Source organism: Prionailurus viverrinus, chromosome B2, assembly GCF_022837055.1.
Source record: "Prionailurus viverrinus isolate Anna chromosome B2, UM_Priviv_1.0, whole genome shotgun sequence".
In the NCBI taxonomy this organism is placed as follows: Eukaryota; Metazoa; Chordata; class Mammalia; order Carnivora; family Felidae; genus Prionailurus; species Prionailurus viverrinus.
Genome location: NC_062565.1, coordinates 143026951 through 143048187, shown reverse-complemented (window position 1 = coordinate 143048187; position 21237 = coordinate 143026951). Strand labels below are relative to the sequence as shown.

At 42.5% G+C, this 21237-nt stretch overlaps 2 protein-coding genes across 12 annotated transcripts in view; one reads left to right on the top strand and one right to left on the bottom strand.

Moving 5' to 3' along the window:
- Positions 1-184: 184 nt before the first annotated feature.
- Positions 185-17078, bottom strand: GTF2H5 (general transcription factor IIH subunit 5). Of its 7 annotated transcripts, none has more exons than XM_047860290.1 (4): positions 17020-17036; positions 16021-16090; positions 13694-13930; positions 185-645 (listed from the first exon to the last, which is right to left on the bottom strand). In XM_047860290.1, the coding sequence occupies exons 3-4, from the start codon at positions 13738-13740 to the stop codon at positions 465-467; spliced, it is 228 nt and encodes a 75-aa protein (XP_047716246.1). In that variant the 5' UTR covers positions 13741-13930; positions 16021-16090; positions 17020-17036; the 3' UTR covers positions 185-464. The 7 variants fall into 7 exon arrangements, with proteins under 7 accessions (XP_047716246.1, XP_047716244.1, XP_047716250.1 ...); XM_047860288.1 differs by having other exon boundaries at positions 16980-17035; XM_047860294.1 differs by having other exon boundaries at positions 13736-13930; positions 16980-17035.
- Positions 17079-17142: 64 nt separating this feature from the next.
- SERAC1 (serine active site containing 1) overlaps positions 17143-21237 on the top strand; it is a 66996-nt gene continuing 62901 nt past the window's right edge. For 4 of the 5 annotated variants that reach the window (XM_047859967.1, XM_047859966.1, XM_047859968.1 and 1 more), the window contains exons 1-2: positions 17143-17271; positions 17890-17950. The gene's annotated coding sequence lies outside the window, so the exon portion shown is untranslated. The remainder of the gene's footprint in view (positions 17272-17889; positions 17951-21237) is intronic. The other variant, XM_047859965.1, reaches the window with a different exon arrangement.

Below are 21237 nucleotides of genomic sequence, written 5' to 3'. Positions count from 1 at the left end.
AGGTCCCACCGTGGCATATTTATCTAAATAATCTGTGAAGTTTCTAATTAGAACAGGACAAACCACACCCACACTACAAAACCCCACAATTATTAACAGGAACAAGTGAAACAGTTAGGTTAGACGAATGATTTAAAAGCATATTCCATCATATTCTTAATGTATTAAAAAGGTAGGAAAACCATTTACATTAATATTTTAATGTAGGATAATAAAAGGCAAATCACAGACAAGCATTAAAACTTTTCTTTCTGTCTTTTTTTACATTCTAGGGTACATGTACTAAAAAAAAAAACAGAAGAGGAAAATCTGTTCAGGGGCTTTTTTCTGAACGAATGACATCATAGATTTTCCTGTAACATGCATCTAAGCAACTAAGTTTAATCTGTCACATAGGACACTGAATGGTGACAGTCTCTCACATTTGTTACTTATGATTCCTAAGTGGTCAATATTGAGTATTTTCACTTCTGAGTAAGAGAAAAGGCATTTTGGTCCATTAATTCACCCACTCGCTCCTGGAGGACATTAACCAACTCTGCTATAACGAAGACATGAGTGTCATCAATGTCTTGAATGATGAACTTCTTTCCTAGGGCATTTGATTCATCCAAGTACAGCAGGAACTGCTTCATGGCTGGGTCACTGCAGAGAAAACACGTAAAGATGAGACGCCCTGTTGTCAAATTTCACGGGAACAACTAGAATTGGGCTTGTAGAATTTTTAGGATAATTTATAAGTTCTAAACTGTTAACTCAATCCCTCACTCCCTCTCAAGCACTAATGATCTGTAGACATAGCTTCATTTTAGAACTGCTGGTTCAAGTTTTAGACAAAGAGACCGATGATAAGATTTTAAAAGAGTAGTTTGTCACTGACAAGTGAAAAATAATGTTCAAAGCTTTGGTAGTTAACAGGGCCAAAGAGTAACAGCTCCCTTCACGGATTGAAAAAATGAATTTCCTTACTTGCCCATGACCATTGACTTTTAAGAAGCCAAAGGATTTTCACTACCTTGCCAGTGAAAAATTTATTTACAAAACCAGTCAGTCACTTTGCAAAAGTCAGCACTGCATTCAGTCTCAGCTTTATCACTTACTTGTGTGACCCTAATATGTATTTAATCTCCCAAAGCCTCAAAATGAGGCTACAGGGCAGTTATGAAAATTACAGAATAATGCCAAGAATAGGTTCTGGCTTGCAGCAGGTGCCCAAGTTATTTTTCTTCCTTAAAATTTTAAACTTTGTAAGTCTGAACTATCATTCAGAATCTTTAAGGGAAATCCTACCAAAATCTCCTAGAGAATACTGAGCTCAAAGAGATCCAAATTTAATTCTATTTATTTGTGGTTTTCACTCTGTAATGAATAGAGTAAGTCACAAAGGAAAAAGGGATATAATTTCTTGGATTTACAGAAACATATCTGTCATAAAAGCTCTGAATCACACAAAAGGGACACCCTTTAGACCTAATGTACAATGTATTTAGCAAAAATTGAACATGAAAATGTCAAGCTGCATAGTTTTCAAATCTTAGAGAAGATGTAACTTTACAAACTCTTTTGGTTTATTGAGGAATGACAACATCAATTGCAAAGATGCTTTAATTCAAAAAGGGTCAGTGTAATTTCCTGAAAACAAAACTGAATTTTAGTTCCTTCAAGTACAAACCAGGTGTGAGCGAAGCTAACAAAAGTAAAGGATTTCAGTCACTAAATTCATGGTGTATTACCTATTAATAAAGCCAAGTCTTCCTGAAAAGATGATTTTCTTAATTATTTTTAGTAACTTACCATTACAATGATTTTATGAACATTTTACAATGTAAAATGATGTGAATAAATAGGTCTGCCCTTATCAGATCTGACAGATTTTAGTTTTTAAAGTGTATTTATTTATTTATTTATTTGAGAGAGAGAGAGAGAGAGACAGAGACAGAGACAGACAGACACCCAAGCAGGCTCCACACTACCAGTGCAGAGTCTGATGTGGGGCTCGAACTCACGAACCATAAGGTCATGACCTGAGCAGAAGTCGGATGCTTAACCAACTGGGCCACCCAGACGCTCCAAAACTGACACAGATTTTAAAATTAGTTTCTAGTATGTCTGTCATCTTAGGCTTAGGTTCAGAACACTTAAGTTACACTTGTCCACACAGATTTGGCAAAATTCAGTTATAGTCTATGGTTAAAGTATTGGAATGACCATATTAACATGCAGAATCAATTGGTTCAGATGTAAATTTGCTAAAGTTCACACACTCATTCAATAAATATTTACTCAGCACCTGTCATGTGCTAGGCACTATTCTGGTCCTGGGGATTCAGCAGTGACAAAACAATCCAGCACTCTCCTGTTGGGGTGCCTGTCTGGCTAAGTCGGTAGTGTACGTGACTCTTGATCTCAGCGTCATGAGTTCAAGCCCCATGATGGGCATGAAGCCTACTTAAAATAAAAATTAAAAAAAGGAAAAAAAAAAAAAGAACCCTCCCTGTTACTAGAGCTTACATTTACCAGTAGTGCTACGACACACACACGCGCACATGCACAAAATAGGGAAGCGGGATGAGAACTGGCAGTCGTGAAACTGCGAGACTCCCAAGTTCAAACAGAGGAGGCAGGGAAGGCCTGACTGAGCAGGTGACATCTGAACAAACACCAGGAGGAGGTAGTGAGTGAGCCACGTGACTCAGGCAGAGGGAAACAGCAAGGCCACAGAGGCTGGAGTGCGGTGACTAAAGGGAACAGAAGTGGGAGATGAGGTCACCAAGTTCGCTGTAGCTGGGCCAGATCACAAAGGGCCTCAGAGGTGATTTTAGCAACTCTGGCTTTTACTGGGAGACATGATTTAACTTGCAAACTGACTTAAATTTTATTATTATTTTTTGGAACGAGAGAGCGAGTCCATGCATGAGTGGGTCGGGAAGGACTGGAGGAGAGGGAGAGAGAGGATCCTAAGCAGGCCCCACATCCAGCACAGAGCCCAACACAGGGCTCCATCTCACGACCACGAGATCATGACCTGAGCTGAAATCAAGAGTCAGACACTTAACTGACTGGGCTACCCAGGTGCCCCCAAACTGACTTAAATTTTAAAATATTTTTTTTTCTTTATTTAAAAAAAATTTTTTTTTTCAACGTTTATTTATTTTTGGGACAGAGAGAGACAGAGCATGAACGGGGGAGGGGCAGAGAGAGAGGGAGACACAGAATCGGAAACAGGCTCCAGGCTCTGAGCCATCAGCCCAGAGTCCGACGCGGGGCTCGAACTCACGGACCGCGAGATCGTGACCTGGCTGAAGTCAGACGCTCAACCGACTGCGCCACCCAGGCGCCCCTACTTTTTAAAATATTTTTAATGTTTATTTTTGAGAGACAGAACTTGAGTGGGGGAGGAGTAGAGACACTGAGAAACACAGAATCTGAAGCACAGAGCTTCAGATCTGAGCTGTCAGCAAAGAGCCCGACGTGGGGCTCAAACCCACAAACTGCAACATCATGACCTGAGCCGAAGTCAGAAGGTCAACTGACCAAGCCACCCAGGTGCCCCAAACTGACTTAAATTTGAAAAGGAAGGATCATACAGCCTGTGGGGTTGAGAAAAGACTGGGGTGATGGTAGTGGTGGAGGCAAGGGTGCAAACAGGGAGACCGATCAGAAGGTGAATGCGGTAACCCAGGCAAGAGATGATAATGGTTTGGAAGTGGTAACGGGGAGATGAGAAGTGGTTGCATTCTAGACATACGTTGAACGTAAAGCCAACATAATTTGCCGAGACTAGACACCGACTTTGAAAGAGAAGAATTAAGGGGACTCCCAACATTTTTGGTCAGAGCAAATGAAAAAAATGGAGTTGCCTTTTAGTGAGATGAGGAAGTAGGAAGAACAGGTGTGCTGGGAAGATCAAGAGTGGGTTTGAGGCACGTTGCACTTGAGATAGGTTGGCACCCAAGCGGAAAACTGCGTAGGAAAGTGGGCATACGATTCCGGATTTCAGTAGCAAAGTCTGGACTGAAGAGCAAAAGTCAGTCATCAAGCCCCAACAAGGAAGTGAACATAGCAACAGAGAAAAGAACATGGACCAAGCCCCAGACTCCCCAACATCAAGAGGTTAGCAGGAAAAGGACAAATCAGCAAAGCAGACTGGAAAGGAGTGACTGCAGAGGCAGGAAGAAAGTCCTGAGTTCTGCAAGGTAAGTGAACAAAGGACATTTGGGGAGAAGAGGTGATCCACCGTGATAGGTGCTGGTAACAGGTACAGGAAATAAGGATTGAAACTTGACTACCAGACCTTGGCAAGAACAGGTTCAGTGGAGTCACAAGACAGAAATCAGAGAAAGTGAATTTAGACAAGTCTTCCAAGAAATTCTTTTTCACAGAGCGGGGAAAGAGCAGCAGCTGGAAGAGGATATGGGAATCAATAGGTTTTGCTCACCTCCTTCCGGGGGTGGGGATGGGGATGGGGATGGGGGTGGGGGTGGGTGGGTATCACAACATGTTTAGAATGCTGATGGGAATGATTCAGTAGAGAAGGAAAAATTACTAGAGCAGGAGGAGGAGGAAGGCTGCTGGAAAGCTGCCCTGAAATAGGCAAGAAGGGATGGGGTCCAGTTCCCAAGTAGAGAAGCTGGCTTAAGACAGGAGAATGGATACTTCATCATAGCCAGTGGGGGGAAGGGAAGAGTATATGCGCACAGATCAATGGGACAGACTTGCCGACTTTCTCTCCCGATTGCTTTTCCTGTATTTTTGCAGTGAAACAGGAAAGTTTTTGGACGTAAAGAAGTTGAAGGTATGATACCACATTCGTCTAGTCTAAGAAGTACATTTTCCCCCACATTTTAACATCTCCAAAATCAAGATGACTCTTGCAATCAATGGCATGATACAGTATACCTGGTAGTGATTTTTCTTGGAGGCACAAAAAATACCAGTAAGTTTTAAAAGTACTGAAATCTTGGGGCACCTGGGTGGCTCAGTTGGTTGAATGTCTGACTTTGGCTCAGGTCATGATCTCATGGTTCGTGGGTTCTAGCCCTGCATCGGGCTCTGTGCTGACAGCCTGCTTCGGATTCTATGTCTCTATCTGTCTCTGCTCCTCCCCTGCTCACACTCTCTCTCAGAAATAAAATAAAAACATAAAAAAAAAAAATAAAAAAAAATACAACTACCAAAATCTTGAATTTGAAGTAGAACAGCTGTATTAAGAGGGGGACTGTAAAAAGACTAAGAAACAGGGATTTGCTGGCTAGCATTAAGGGTCCACATGAGTTTAGGAGTCGTGAATTTAAAGCTGTGGAGGTAAAGGTTCAGAGCAGGTGCAGAGTGGGACAGAATCACATCTGGTTAGTGTGAGAGAGAGGCAAGGGAGCCGATGGTCTTTAATTGAACGAACAAATGCGGCCTGGAACCGTGGAGCCTCAGCGGGCTGAGGAGGACGTGGGGTGCTGCTGGGAAGGTCAGGGGAAGGCGGGAGATCAACAGACCGCAGGCCTGGCAGAGCTGAAGAAATTAGAGCGAGGGCAATAGAGGGAGTGAATGGGCAAGAAGGGGTGGAGGTCAGGGAGACGCCCGAAGTGGAGAGAGTGAAGGGAGGGCAATACTGGCAGGAACAGACGAGGGCCACCCACGGCAGCGAGAAAGGCTGGGACAGGGTGGAGGACAGGCTTGGGAAGAGGAGGTCAGGAGACTGAGAAGTCAGGGTATTGAGGGGACGATCCACGTGGATACTGAAATTACCAAAATGCACAGAGGAGAGCTACTCAAGAGTGACAGCCTTCACGGAAAAGCCTTGAAGGGAAAGACGTGGGTGTGTGCGGATGATCACAAAGGGGAGGGTTAGTGAGCGGGGTCCTCTGATGGTGAGAGCTGTGGGTTTCTATGAAGACAAGTCGCCATGTCTGAAGTGGCAAGGAGGAATAAGGCAGATACCTATCCAGTTTCCTGGCCCCAATGGTACATGAGGTACCACAGAGGAGTCAATGCTTGGGAGGGTTGTGGGAGAAGTGGTGTGCTCAGGAGAAAGCTCATGCTCCCACAGTGAGACAGAAACAGGGGGCTGGGAGACACAGGGGGTCCTGCGTGGCTAGGGCTCAGAGGGGTGGAGGTGGGAAAAAGCAGATGACAGAGCTGCAGGTATCAGAGTGTCACAGGGATGAGGGGTGGCCTGGAAATCTGTGGCTTTCTGGGTGACTGAAAACAGGAAAAGTAGGGCCAAAGAGTATGAGAATGAGGGTCTCAGGGCAGGTAGAGACAGGAGACTGAAGGCCAACAACAGGCAGATGTGGATACGTCAGAGCGGGGTCTTCTAGAAAGATAATGTAATAGTCACGGATTTAAGCAGATACAGATAAATTGCACATTTCCAGGAATTCCCTAATTTTGGCAATTACACAGAATAAGAAATTTTTGTAAACCAGTTAATATGTTGTACATTGAAAAATCTCACTGAGGTAGACAAATTACCAATGACTGACAAAAAGGCTGTGAAACAAAGTTAACAAGGGCTTAAAGAGCAAGTCTAGGGTGCTGGTGGCTCAGTCCGTTGAGTATCTGTCTGACTTTGGCTCAGGTCAAGATCTTATGATTCAGGGGTTGGAGCCCCACGTCCGGCTCTGTGATGACAACGCAGGGCCTGGAGCCTACTTCGGATTCTGTGTCTCCCTCTCTCTGCCCCTCCCCTGCTCATGCTCATGCTCTGTCTCTCTCAAAAAAAAAAAATAAATAAATAAAAATAAACACAAAAAAAGCAATTCTAGAAAGAAGGGGAGGAGGGGCGGCAGGGAGTAACAAGCAGGTTTAACAGGGTTCTTTCAGTTGCAATTACAGAAATGGAATCGAGGAGGTCTACAGAACAGGGAAATCAAAGCTTCAGTGTCTCTAACGCCATTGTTTTTAAAAACCGTGTTGTTTCCCTAAACGTTTCCTTGCCCATACAAATAAAAGGGGAGTGGAGAATAAAAGAGGACTCACTTAAGAATAGACGGGGGTGAGGGACAGAAATAGGGGTGAGGGACAGACAGAAATAATCGGCTTTAGTGTTCTGCAGCTGGGCCATTTCCCGTCTCTCCCTTCTCCCTCTGCCATCAAGGGACAGGAAGACTCACTCTCATCTCTCACATGCAGGCCCTGGGGCCCATTTTACCCTCAGGTCCCACAAGAATCTCAGTATTTTCTTTCTTTTTGAGAGAGGCAGAGGAGGGAGAGACAGACCCCTAAGCAGGCTTGACATCCAGCATGGAGCCTGACACGGGGCTCGAACTCATGACCAAGAGATCAGGAGCCTACGCTGAGTCACTCAACCGACTGAGCCACCCAGTTGTCACAGATCTCAGTACTTTGAATTAAAATCATTCAGAGGCTTCTGAACAATTTAAAATAGATTTCGGGTCCAAATGTGATAGATTACCTTGTTACTGTCTGAGCTCAGCACATTCACAGAGGACACCAATTTATTCTAGTAATTGGCTGCTCTAAGAGGTTTTAGAGATAGCAAAGGTTAAGTGGTTATAAAGACTAATAGATCCCCAGAAATTTTCCAGATGAAATAAATTTACATTATTTCAACGAAGTGAACCCCAAACAACTGAAACTAAGAAGTGTCAGGGGAGCTCACGTCTGTGCTCTGATTCAGCACGCTGGTGTTTTCAAAATTTTTGCCATTTGCATACCATCCCTGCTATTTTAGTCAGCTCTTGTAACACCTGCATTACATATTATTTTTTCTCTAAATTGCTTTTAAAGCAACTTAAAAAAATTTTTTTTAAACATTTATTTATTTTTGAGGAATAGAGACAGAGTACAAGCGGGGGAGGGGCAGAGAGAGAAGGAGACACAGAATCTGAAGCAGGTTCCAAGCTCAGGGCTATCAGCACAAGCCTGACGTGGGGCTTGAACTCATGGACAGTGAGATCATGATGTGGACTGAAGTCAGACGCTTAACTGACTGAGCCACCCAGGCACCCCAAATCAAATTTTAAGCCTAACTTGATCTGGTATGAATCATCAGTCATCCTGATGTGTTTTTTTTCCCCTCAACTAAATTAAACTGGTCATATACAAACTATTTTTGTGTTCTCCCCCCTCCCTTTTGTGTTCCACTACAAATCATCTTGAACACCAGTGGCACTCCCCATACCTGGGGAAACACTCCTAACTGACAAATGAGATACTTAGTCACTGGTCAGTGAGACAATGAAATGACTATTTCTGTTATTAATTGCCTCAATTAAACTTTTTGAAAGGAAACAGAAAGCTGTCAATTTCAGGCTGAATTCTCAAACATGTACCTAAGAAATATAATTTGTAATGATTCAAAAGGACACTCAAAGTTTAGGGGATCTTTGTTACAAAACACTGAGGGACTGGAATATCTTGCCTGAATACAGGGTTATTTATTCCACTTTCTCATGAAGAGAATCTATGGGAGAGTCTGCTGGTAAGAACAAAGCAAAAAAGCCCCCAAGTGCCCACAGACATACTCGGTTAAAAAACTGGGATCAGGGGGGCCTGGGTAGCACAGTTGGTTAGCGTCTGACTTCGGCCCAGGTCATGATTTCGCGGTTTGTGGGTTCAAGCCCCGCATTGGACTCTGCGCTGACAGCTCAGAGCCTGGAACCTGCTTCGGATTCTGTGTCTCCCTCTTTCTCTTCCCCTCCTTCACTCATGCTGTCTCTCTCAAAAATAAATAAACATTAAAAAAAAAAAGTTAAAAAAAAATAAAAAACTGGGATCAGGGCTAGTGAGCAAGAAAAAAACCTATCTCCGCCCTGGAGATGTGACGGGCAAATGTCAATCAACCCCTTCCTACATAACCTGAGTATAAAACGTGATTCTAAAAAGTATTGCGAAGTCTCTCCCAGGATGATGTAGTTAGCTATACGACAGATCACAGAATCACGGGTCACCTGCACAAAATTGTCAGCACTGCTCATACCATCAGAATACTAAGATTGGCTCAGTCAATGGTAACAATCCTTCCTGATCATAATTAGCTACAAGGTAGAATTCCTTAAAAATCTTACACTTGCAATGAGTAGGGTCTTAAGAGAAAGAAAGGGCCACCACAGGAGTCATTACATCAACCAGAACGACTGTCCCAAGTCCCCAATAGGACACACAAGAGGTTTATTGTTAAACAGACGCAAGACACTAAAGAAAACAACTGGGCTCAGCCAGAGCCCAATCCCCATCTCAGTCAAACAAAATTTGTGTGATCTATAAAATCACTAACCCTCTCCATGTCTTAGGGTCCTAGGTAGTAAGATGGAGACAGTGCCACTTATGTTGCAGGGTTGCTGGATTAGAGACTATACCTAAAACACTTTGCTCATGGTAGATACTCAAATGAAGAGCAATTACAATGTCAAGAGTTGCTGGGTGTGTGAAAGGATATAGGTAGAAAGGTTCAAATGACCCCCTTCTATCCCCATTAAAGGATTTGCTTGTACAAAAATGTTGTTCTATTATTATCCCATGAATACATATTATTCTAAGACTGCACATGCACAAGTCCTTTTACAGAACTTAACACGACATAATGCTTAGTTCTGTGTTAGAAAGACAGATTACATAAGGCTTATTTGCGTGGGTTCTGAAGCCAGAATACTATGGTTTAAAATCCAATCTTAGCAGTTGTGTAACCCTGAGCAATTTATTTCTCTGTGCTCAATTTCTGCATCTATAAAATGGGGATAATAATACCTGTATCTCATAGGGTTGTTGCGAGAACGAATAGAATATTACCAAGTGCTTAGTACGGTACCAGTAAATGTTCAGTGTCACATCATGAAGGCATTCAGCCCTTTTTATTTAACACTGTATCACACAATATCATCATCCCAGATCACTTGAAATGTTTGCAAATATTTTAATAGCTACATTATCTGATTAGGAAAAAAGTCACAATGTTTTAAGTTTTCAATTCCAGTTAATGCAGTATACTATTAGTTTCAGGTGTACAATATAGCAATTCAACACTTCCATTCGACGCCTGGTGCCCATCACAAGAGCATTCCTTAACGCCCATCACCATCAATTCTTTGTAATTAAGAGTCTATTTCTTGATTGTGTCTTTTTTCCTTTTGCTCATTTGTTTCCTTAAATTTCACATGGGAGTGAAATCACATGGCATTTGTCTTTCTCGGACTTATGTCACTTAACATTACACTCGCTAGCTCCATCCTCAAGGCGTCATGTTTTATTAGCACATTCAGTCACCTACATTTTCATCTGCAGTTCTGGTCACTTCCTTAGGATAAACTTCTGGAAGGGGAATTACTGTGGTAAAGCATATAAATGCTCAAAAACCTATCACAAATTGCTTTCCGTATTAGGTCTTTTTAAAGACTGTGCTTCTATCACCCATATCGTTAGCTCGGTGAGAGCTGCTTTTTAAAAACTAAGACTGGAAGCCAACATTCACTTCATTTAAAAGCTATTTGATGTAACTTGCCAAAAAAAGAGGTCTGGTGCACAAAGCTTTTTTGTACTGAAACTTGAATCCAAGTTATCAGAACCTATTCTTATCTCCACTATTATCACTGTGCTAATAGAGAAGCTCTAAAGGAACAATACTCTGGGATTTAGGCTGAGATTACATTCTTGGCTCAATCATGTTAACAAAATTCATTCAGTACACATATATTTACTAAGCATCGCCCATGTATAGTTTAGGCACTCTTCTGGGTAGCCAAGAAACTTCTGTGAATATGGCCCTTCTAAGAAGCAAAGGGTCACAAAAGGGTCACAAGAAATATATAAATGCTGCGAAAGAACAGAACAATGGTAAGACTAGTTTCGTCTTAGTTCTTTTTTAAAGTTTATTTGAGACTGAGACAATGTGAGTGGGGAGGGGTGCAGAGAGAGAGAGAGAGAGAGAGAGAGAGAGAGAGAGAGAGAGAGAGAATCCCAAGCAGACTCTGCACTGTCAGCACAGAGCCCGGCACAGGGCTCAAATTCACAAAACCGTGAGAACATGACCTGAGCCAAAACTGAGAACTGGACGCTTAACCGACTGAGCCACCCAGGGGCCCCTTGCTTTTGTTCTTAATTGCTTCTCCTAACAGTATAGGTTTAGAAGTCGAACCCATAAATCTAATAAATACAATTTCTTCAGATTCTTTGCTATTGTGCTGTAAGCTAGTTGGGAATTGCACCTTTATAACAAATCATCTTGCTGAAGCACTTGCCGCACCAAGTAACCAAGATAACGGTCGCCCCAGAGGTCTGCTCTGGCACCTGCAACTGGACAAGGCCATTTGTTGGACACAGGCTGCTTGCTTCAGTACTGCTGTGGTCGGCTAGATTTGGGAAATGCTTAGTGTGAGGCTGGCAGTTGACAGTGGTGGACCCCAACAAAGAGGAAGTTTTCACCAACCTCATTGATACATAAAAACACAAATTTACCAACAAAAAATTTCAATTTAGCTTTAGATTTTGGCAGTTGATAAACTTTGTGAGGAAAGAATCTTCTTATATCCTAGCACCTTGATTTTTCAATTCATAGAGTTGGGCCTAATGGCCACCACCGTAATCTGACTTATTTGCTTCATTTATGAGAGACTCCAAATCAGTTGAAAGGAACTGACAGAGGTGAAATTTAAATGGGGCACGAAGTTCAGCCATTCTAAGACAGGTGTCAAATTAAGACTCCCTTCTTGAATGAGGCCCTACATGGCTGAGAAGTATTTTGCCGGCTGCCTGAACAGAATATGTGGAACAGCGCTATCCATGCCATTATAGATGACCACGTATGGTGATGTGGCTGGAATTTGGAAAGAACCACTGCAACAATGAAAGTAGTTTTAAGAAATTCTTGAGTGGTTTGCCTATGAACTCTAGACCTATGAGATTCTGTACTCCACATACCTATAGGCCCCACACAATCCATGGGTATTATGAAGTAAACAGACTTATGCTAATACCATATTACTAAGAATCTTCTTTTTGGCATCAAATACAGACATGAGGGAAACTGAAGGACTTTTCCAGTTACTGTCCCAACATGGACACCTGACTGTGGAGTTCCCATCAGCCCTGACCATGCCCTTTATAAACCTATTATTTCTTAAGCCTGGAGTCTTTTTGGAAGATTTCTATCTTTGGGAAGACAGAAACCCTCTTGAAAAATTGTGCAGGCTACACTTTGGAATTCACCTTAAAGGAAAAAATTCAAGTTTTGCAAGGACAGTGTCCATAGGCAAAATAAAACTTTAGTAGTTTTGGTGCAAAACAATTCTCCATAGGAAAACTCATTATCAGACTTAGGCCAGTTAAGTGCTTCTCTTCCCAAACTTTAAATGCCTTTTAACAAGTATCTTTGCATGCACTATTCTGATTTAGGAGACTTGGAGCGAGGTCTGAGACTTTGCATTTCTAACAAGTTCCAGATGATGCTGTTGCTGTTAGTCTGGGGATTACACAGAAGAGCAGAGTGATAGAGGGGCCATTAGAGCCTACGTAGAATTGAGGCTGGGTTCCATGACAGCAAACTGGGCAGAGAGCTCAGCCAATAGGAAAGAAAACTAACACCTCAGGTCCTCTTACAAATTTATACTAGGTCCTCAAGGCTACAGTGAAAGCCTACCACTGAGATTTTAATGAGCCTCCCAGGATTCTGCTCTTTAAAATGCAGTCCAGGGGCGCCCGGGTGGCGCAGTCGGTTAAGCGTCCGACTTCAGCCAGGTCACGATCTCGCGGCCCGTGAGATCGAGCCCCACGTCGGGCTCTGGGCTGATGGCTCAGAGCTTGGAGCCTGTTTCCGATTCTGTGTCTCCCTCTCTTTCTGCCCCTCCCCCGTTCATGCTCTGTCTCTCTCTGTCCCAAAAATAAAAAAACGTTGAAAATAAAAAAATTTAAAATGCAGTCCAGCCATACTTTTTCAAATTAAAATATAGATCTAACACAATCTTAACCATCAGGCCAAAAAGATTATTTTGGAAACACACTAAATTATTCTGAGGTATTCTTTCTTAATTTTTTAATACTTATTTTTGAGAGAGGGAGAGAGAGAAGAGCTTGCTGAGTGGGGGAGGGGCAGACAGAAAGGGAGAATGAGGATCTAAAGTGGGTTCCATGATGACAGAAGGGAGCCCCACGCGGGGCTCTAACTCATGAACCACCAGGAGATCATGACCCAAGCCAAAGTCAGACGCTTAACTTGACTGAGGCACCCAGGCGCCTCCTGAGATTATTCTTGAATAGGCAGCAATGACAAAGAAAAGAAGGGATGTGGGACAGGATTAAGGAAAAGTAGCAGGGAGAGTGAAACAATGTGATAAAAGAGGTATCATTAGAGAAGGGAATGAATGGTGTGAAACACGTGTTCAGCTAAAAAAAAAAGGCAAATTCAAATCTTTGCCTAACATGCCCTTCCTCCCAATAAATTCTAGATAAATGAAATTTTGCACATCAACAAAAACTAAAATACAAAAATCCGACAAGAGAGAAGTTAAGATTTATCAAATCCAGGGGTGAAGATCAAACTTAAAATTGGAAGAAACAAAAGGGGAAAAGCGGACAGCTGACACTGGTATGTATGTGTCGCTTTTAGGCAAATAGGCCTGAGAGATGGAATGTGGAAAGGGCTCACAGAGACCATCTGAATACAAACAGGCCCATCAGGAGATCCACCTCAAAATATCCAGAGGCCCATATGACCAATGGGCTACTTACAACCAGGCATAGTTACCAAAAAGGGGAAAGAGAATTCGTTCTGTTCCCATCCCCACACCTCATCTTCCTCCTTTAAAAACAGCCTTCACTCTGCTTGCTGCTCCTGTGCAGTGTATTCCATAAACTTCTATCTCCTTAGTTCTGTCTTGGGTGAATTTCCATCCCCTGCGCCATTGGCTTCCACTCGGTCGTTGCCCCACATGTGGGGGCTCCCATCTGACTGGACAGACACCACATTTAGACACCGTATCTTCTGTGTTAAAAAAAAACAGTAGCATTCAAAGACCAACCAGGAGAATGTTTCTATAATTACGAAGAAAATTTTTAAAAATTTATTTATTTTGAGAGAGAGAGTGATGAGAGCGCACAGTGGGGGAGGGGCAGAGGGAGAAAGAGTGAGAGAATCCTAAGCAGGCTCAAACAGCACAGAGCTTGACGTGGGGCTCAAACCCATGAACGAGCCGAAGTCAGACGCTTAACCAACTGAGCCAGCCAGGTGCCCCAATTATGACAAAGTTTTAAGAAAAATACAATACAAAAAAACTAGCTTAAAAGTATTTTCCAAAAGAAAACAGCACTTTGTGTTTAGAACTTATGGGACCTAGATCCTGTCCCCTTGCTTTCCCCAGTGAACACCTCTCCCGAGTAGTTTGTTCTCATCAACATAAGTCCTATTCTCTCCATTAAAACCAAAATAACAAGAACCAGATTCCCTTACCATATCCCTCTTCAGCTTTCAATCCAGTTCTCCATTCCTTTGCTTATTATTACAACAAAACTTCTCTGAAGATTCTCCACTTCCTCATCTTCCTTTCCCTTTTCAAAGTACTCCAATCTGGCATCTATCTCACATTTCCACTAAAGCAGCTCTCATCTTAAAACAAAACAAGCCAACAAAAAAACGTTGCCTGGGTGGCTCAGTCAATTAAGGGTCTGACTCTTGATTTAGGTTCATGTTATGATCTCACAGTCCTGAGACAGAACCCCAAGTAGGGCTCCCCGCTCAGTGTAGAGCCTGCTTAAGAGTCTTTATCACTCTCTCCCTCAGCCTCTCCCCCACTCGTGTGTGCATGCTCTCAAATAAATAGATTAAATTAAAAAAAGAAGATACTAGGAAAATCACTGACTTCCAGTGTCTTCACCTTATTCTCTCTCAGGCCCACTCACCTTCATTAAACATCCCCTCTTAGCTTCCCTCCCACGTCACTGGCTCTTTTCTTCTACCCTTGTTTTGTCTCTTTTATTCCAAACATTAAATCAACCAGCACTGCTCACCACTGAGCACTTGAAATGTGGCCAGCCTGTGATTTGGGCTGCAGAAAGTAAACTACACACGGCCGTATGAAAAAAGACCTAGCACGATTTTGAAATCTTAATCAACTTTGACGATTTAGGACACGTTGAAATAGTTTGGATACACTGGGTTAAATAAAATGTATTAATTTCACCTGTTTCAATTTACTCTTACCGTGGCTAATAGAAAATTTAAGACAACGTGTGTGGCTCACGTTGTATTTCTATAGGACAAAGCTGCTTTGATGCCGCAAGTATCCTACGTTTGGCTTTGCTCCTCCCCCAGCCTTAACATCACAAACAAGTGGAGAAAGAGCAAGAACTGGTCCGTTGGTAGAGGTCTTCAGGCTGTGGTACTTGGCCCTAGATAGCCTGCTTTGAAATTCAATGCCGCTCATTAAGGTTTCTAGTTTCTTCTTTGGAATGCGTGCCTCGTTTAAGAAACCTTCAATTGACTCTTGACTTTCTTACTCTTTCAAGACCATAGTTCGTGATGGTGGAGACTCAGGCAGACCCTAAATTCTAGTCAATCCCTGAGGGTGGGATGACAATGCAAGTACTGTTCCTCCAAAGAGTGTTGATCTAAAAAATACACCTTCCCTGGAGGCACCTGGCTGGCTCAGTTAAGCGGCTGACTTTGGCTCAGGTCATCATCGCACAGTTCTTGGGTTGGAGCCCCACATAGGGCTCTGTGCTGACAGCTCAGAGCCTGGAGCCTGTTTAGGATTCTGTGTCTCCCTCTTTCCCACTCGCGCTCTGTGTCTGTCTCTCTCAAAAATAAACATTAAAAAAAAATACACTTCCCCTGACCAAAACGTGTTGGAAATAATGCCACTTACGCCACTGGCCAGAGACACTGAAATCTGGCACAGGAAAGAAATATACCAACAAAATCTGTTCCACTTGTTATAGAAGAAAAATGAAGTTAAGAAAGTTGAAAGACTTGATTCATTTAGATCTTAAAACAAAAACATGGATTTTAGAGGAGGTATACATACATCAAGATTCAACATGGAGATTTAAATTTCATTAAGTATCAAAACTACTAACCATTCTATCAGCACTCCTTTCAAGACGTTGACCATCTTTTCCAAGTCAGAAGGTGATGACCTTTAAAATGCTAATAAAAGAGATAAGGTGACAATAAATTCGAAAGCACCGACTTCAATATACTTTGGAGATTTGCCTCTGAAATGAGACAAAATGTTAAATGTCAGATTAAAGAGTTAAGTCTATGAAAAACATAGGGCTAACGTTAACAAGACATACAGTTATTCTGATTTTTAACAAAATTAAAATGAGCCTATTGGAACATTAATGCTTCTTGCAAATGCTACCCGAGTCGACCCAAAAGAAAGCAAGCCACCTAAGTACGCCCGCGTACCCAAACCAGGTTTAGAACATGAGTCACAAGATTTCTATTCCCACCTGGGCTAATGATAAAAGATACGATCCTGGGAAGCAGGAATCACAGAATGGTAGCTCTGAAAGGGATGGTGAGGCCGACCATCTCTTTTCACTGAAGAGCTAGAGCAAAGGGACAGAGCTAAAGCTCCCCGGTAAAAAAAAAAAAAAAAAAGGAAGAAGAAGAAAAAGAAAGAAAAAGGGGGGAGAGAAGAAGAAGAAGAAGAAGAAGAAGAAGAAGAAGAAGAAAGAAAGAAAGAAAGAAAAAGGGGGGAGAAGAAAAAGAAAGAAAAAGGGAGAAGCCAGGTCACCAGATCATGTGTTCCTTTACCAACTAACTCAGTTCCCCAAGGATCTGCCCTAGGAGGAAAAAAAATCCCACGCGGCAGATGCGAACTTAATCCTTAAACTTCTCACACGGGGTACGAGCCATTACCTCCCCTATTGAATTCCACGGCTCAATTACAGCGGGACAGCCTCCAGGCCTCTTCAGGAAGCGCCCCGAGGGGGTGCGAAACACCGCCCAGTATCCCAGCACTTGCAGGACCGGCTTCTGAGTCTCTTCTCCCCCTCCCTTCCTTGGAAACCCACGATTTTCTACGCACCCCACTTTGCCGTCTCGCTGGAAAAACAGACACCACGCACCTCTACCCAGAAATCCAGCAGTAACTCCGCCTTGCAGCGGCTGTGCCGGCTACGTCATCGGTCAGCGACGCTCTTGTGGGCGGGGCGCGAGCTGGGCCGAGGGGGCGGGGCGCGACGGGGGCGGGGGCGGTATCACGTGCCGCCGGTAGGCGGCTGGAGGGCTCCAGCTGCGAACCGCCGAGAAGGGTTCGCTGCCTGCCGACAGGGTCGGCGGTGAGCGGCTGAGGGCGGGCCGAGTCCGCGTGCCGGCAGGTAGGAAGGGGAGCCCGGGCTCGTGGGGGCGGGCGAGGGTGTCCGTGAAGCCGGCACGGCGGGGAGTGGGGAGGGCGGCGCCGGGGCACGGTCCCGACCGACCTGCTGACCCGCCGCCCCGCCGCCGGGCTTGAGGGCCTCTCTCTGAGCCTGGGCCGCCCGACCCTTCGTTCCCACTCGCTGCCCAGCTCCGGCACCTCTCTGAGGCCCAAAAAGCCACCTGCCGGTACCATCAGCCCCGCCTCGGTAGTCACGGAAAGATGATGGGAAGGAGTAGGAAACAGTCCCCTCATTCAAATCGGCACCTGCCAAACCACAGCTTCTAGCTCTGACCGGAGAGGTTGAATACATTGAATGCTTTTAGATTTTTAAACCCGGTAACGGTCATTTTAAAGTGGAAGACCCCAGAGGGTTCTAAAATTAATTCTTTCCCCAAATTTTGATGTATAGTCTAATAGAGCTCTCACTTTATTTTTTTACCAGTGGAGGGATGAGCGTCTTGCTTAGGTTCCTTAGGTTAAATTGTACTTCCCCAAATAAGTTAATACTGCATAGTATTACTTCGTGTGTTTGTGTGATTTATGAACCAGCTCTTATATTCCATTTTCCTCTTTTTAGCCCTCAAATTTTTGCCTCTTTTTGGTTTCGGTATTGCTGCTTCCGCGTGCGTGCTCTCTAGGTATGGTAAAAGTGTCTTTTTTTATTAATTTTTTATTTTTTTAATTAATTTTTTATTAATTTTTTTAAATGTTTATTTGTTTTTGAGAGAGAGAGAAAACGAACACAGATGGGGGAGGGGCAGAGAGAGATGGGGACAGAGGATCTGAAGCGGGCCTTGCACTGACAGCAGAGAGCCCAATGCGGGGCTCAAACCCACAGATCGTGAGATCATGACCTGAGCAGAAGTCGAATGCTCAACCGACTGAGCCACCCAGGTGCCCCCCCCCCCAATTTTTTTAATTTTTAAGATTTTTTAATCCAGGTATAGTTAACATACCATGCCATTATAGTTTTAGGTGTGAACAGTATAAAAATTCAACACTTTGGTCATCACTGTAAGTGCACACTTAATGTCCTTCACCTATTTCGCCCATCCTCCTATCCACCTCCCCTCTGGCTACCACCAGTTCTCCATATTTAAAAGTCTGTTTGTCTTTTTTCTTTGTTTTGTTTCTTAAATTCCATGTAGGAATGAAATCTTACGGTATTTGTCTTTGACAGATTTATTTCACTTAACATTATACTCTCTAGTTCCATCTCTGTTGTTGCAAATGGCAAGATTCCATTCTTTATTACGCCTAATAGTCCATGAATAGATCTCGTTTGCTTTATCCATTCACCTATGGATGGACACCTGTGTTGCTTCTGTGTCTTGGCTATCGTAAATAAGCCTGTAATAAACATAGGGGTGCCCGTATCTTTTCGCATTAATGTTTTTATTTGGGTGAATACCCAGTAGTGGAATTACTAGATGATAACGGTAATCCTGTATTTTTTTTGAGGAACTTCTATACTGTTTTCCACAGTGGCTGCACTAGCTTGCTTTCCCACCAACAGTGTATGAGGGTTCCTTTTTTTTTTTTTTAAAGTTTATTTATTTATTTTGAGAGAGAGCCTATGTGCGCTTGAGCAGGGGGAGGGGGAGAGAGAGAGAGAGAGAGAGAGAGAGAAAGAAAGAAAAAGAATCCCAAGCAGGCTCTGCACTGTCAGTAGGGAGCCCAATGTAGGGTTCAACATGGGATTTGAACTCACAAACTGTGAGATCTTGACCTGAGCGGAAACCAAGAGTCAAATGCTTACCTCACTGAGCCACCCAGTCTCCCTGAGTGTTCCTTTTATTCCACATCCTTGTCAACACTTGTTATTTGCAAGTATGTTTTCTCTCTTTCCTTTTTTTTTTTCCTTGCATGCATTCTACTTGACCGTTTGGCCCGAAGCCTACACATTAATCACCTGTGTGTAATTCGAAGCACCTCCTCAAAGTGAACTAGTTCTCATCCTTCGCAGTTACTTCAAAACCTGCTTTTCTTCAGGTGTTTCCCTGAATTGTCCAGATTTAAAATCTCCATCCATTTATTCAGCGAACATTTTTGTGCGTTTGATATGTGCCAGACACTGTTCTAGACACTGGGAATACAATGATGAACAAGCAACTAATTACAGTGGGAGGAGAAAGACTAAAATCAGCTAACAAGAAGGTAGATGGTGATGTAACAGTGACTGGAAAGACTGCTTTGGTTAGAGGGTGTCAGAATGGCCTCCGAACCCCCAAATCATATAACTTAGGTAGGTTCTGGTGAGGAATCTGCAAAATGATTGTAATATTTACCTGGCAGAGTAAACTAACAAAGAGCTAAGAAGAGTTTGAGACAAGGGAGTAATGTTATAAAAATATAAAACTACAGCATTTAAAAGAGAGTGACAGTAGTATGAGACAGCAATGGAATCGAATAAACATCCCAGGAACAAAAGAAAAATATGTGTGTATATGTGTATGTACATATGTAGGCATACATATGCATGAATTTATGAGGTAAGAGAAAAGATCACAAATCAATGGAAAAAGGAAGTTTTATCCAATAGTGAAAAAAATGGGCTTCAGGAAGATTTCTGAGTTAAAAAATGACTGTTATATACCAGAATAAGTAACTAGGAATTTTAATTTAAAAAGTTACTATTCATAACAGTATTTAAAACTAAAGGTATCTAGAAATAGATCTGTACTGAGCCGTATAGTCCCCTAGGGAGAAAATTACAATGCTCTATTGAAACACAGAAGACCCAAGTAAATGAAGAGATATACCATATTCATGGGTGGGAGGACTCAATATCATAAAGGTGTCAGTTTCCCCCAATTCTACAAATTCAGTATAGTTACAATGAAAATTGCATGTGATTTTTCACAGAACTTGACATGCTGAACCTAAAATACATATGGAAACCCAATGGACTAAGAATAGCTAAGTCAATTTTGAAAAAAATGAAGTCCCTTCCTCCCAGATATCAGAACTTAATATGAAGCTATAATAATTAATACTATTTATTCTTAATTACTAGTATTGATTCAGGGATAGAAAAGTAGTCTGATGGAATAGAATAGAAAGCCTAGAAATGCACCCGCATATATATGGGAGCTTAGCATACTACGAAATGGTCTTATAAAGCCAGGGAAAGCATATGCTATTCACTAAATAATGCTGAAATAAATGGTATCCATGTAGAATAAAGACTAAATTAGGTTCTTATTACTGTCTGTTCACAATAATAATTTCCAGATGGATTAAAGACTGCCGTATGAAAGACATCTATATAATATTTAGAAAAAAAACATATAGGAGTCTGTATTGTTTCCAGGAAAGTTTTTATTTTTCACATAAGATTTACCATTTTAGCTCCTTTTAGGTGTATAGTTCAGTGGCATTCATGTTATTGTGTAGCTATCACTACTGTCTATCTCTGGAATTTTTTCATCTCACTGGGAAGGATTTCTTAAGTTACAAAAAGCACCATTGAGGTTGCTATTGCATTATTCCAAATGAAAGATAATGTTGATTTGAACTAGAGGGGTAACAGTGAAGATGAAGAAAGGAGGATGGATTTGGGATGTGTTTTGATGGCAGAGAGCAGGAATTGTGCATGGTTTGGATAGGGGGTGAGGGGAAAACAAGGAATCAGGGGCAACATCTAGGTATTTTGCTTGAACTACAAGGTAGATCATTTATCATTTATCACCAAAACCATTTGCTGTTTGGTGACAGTGAAGAGGATGAGTGGAGGAAGACTATAGGAAGAAAAAGTAGAGAATTCTGTTTTGGATAGTTAAGTTTGAAAGACCTGTTTGACATGCAAGTGGAAATGTTCCAGTAGTGGTTGGATAGATGAGTCCGGAAAGACTGTGGCTGAAGGTGCAACTTTGGAATGACTGGCATATAGATATATTTAAAACTGATCTATTAGAATTGGATT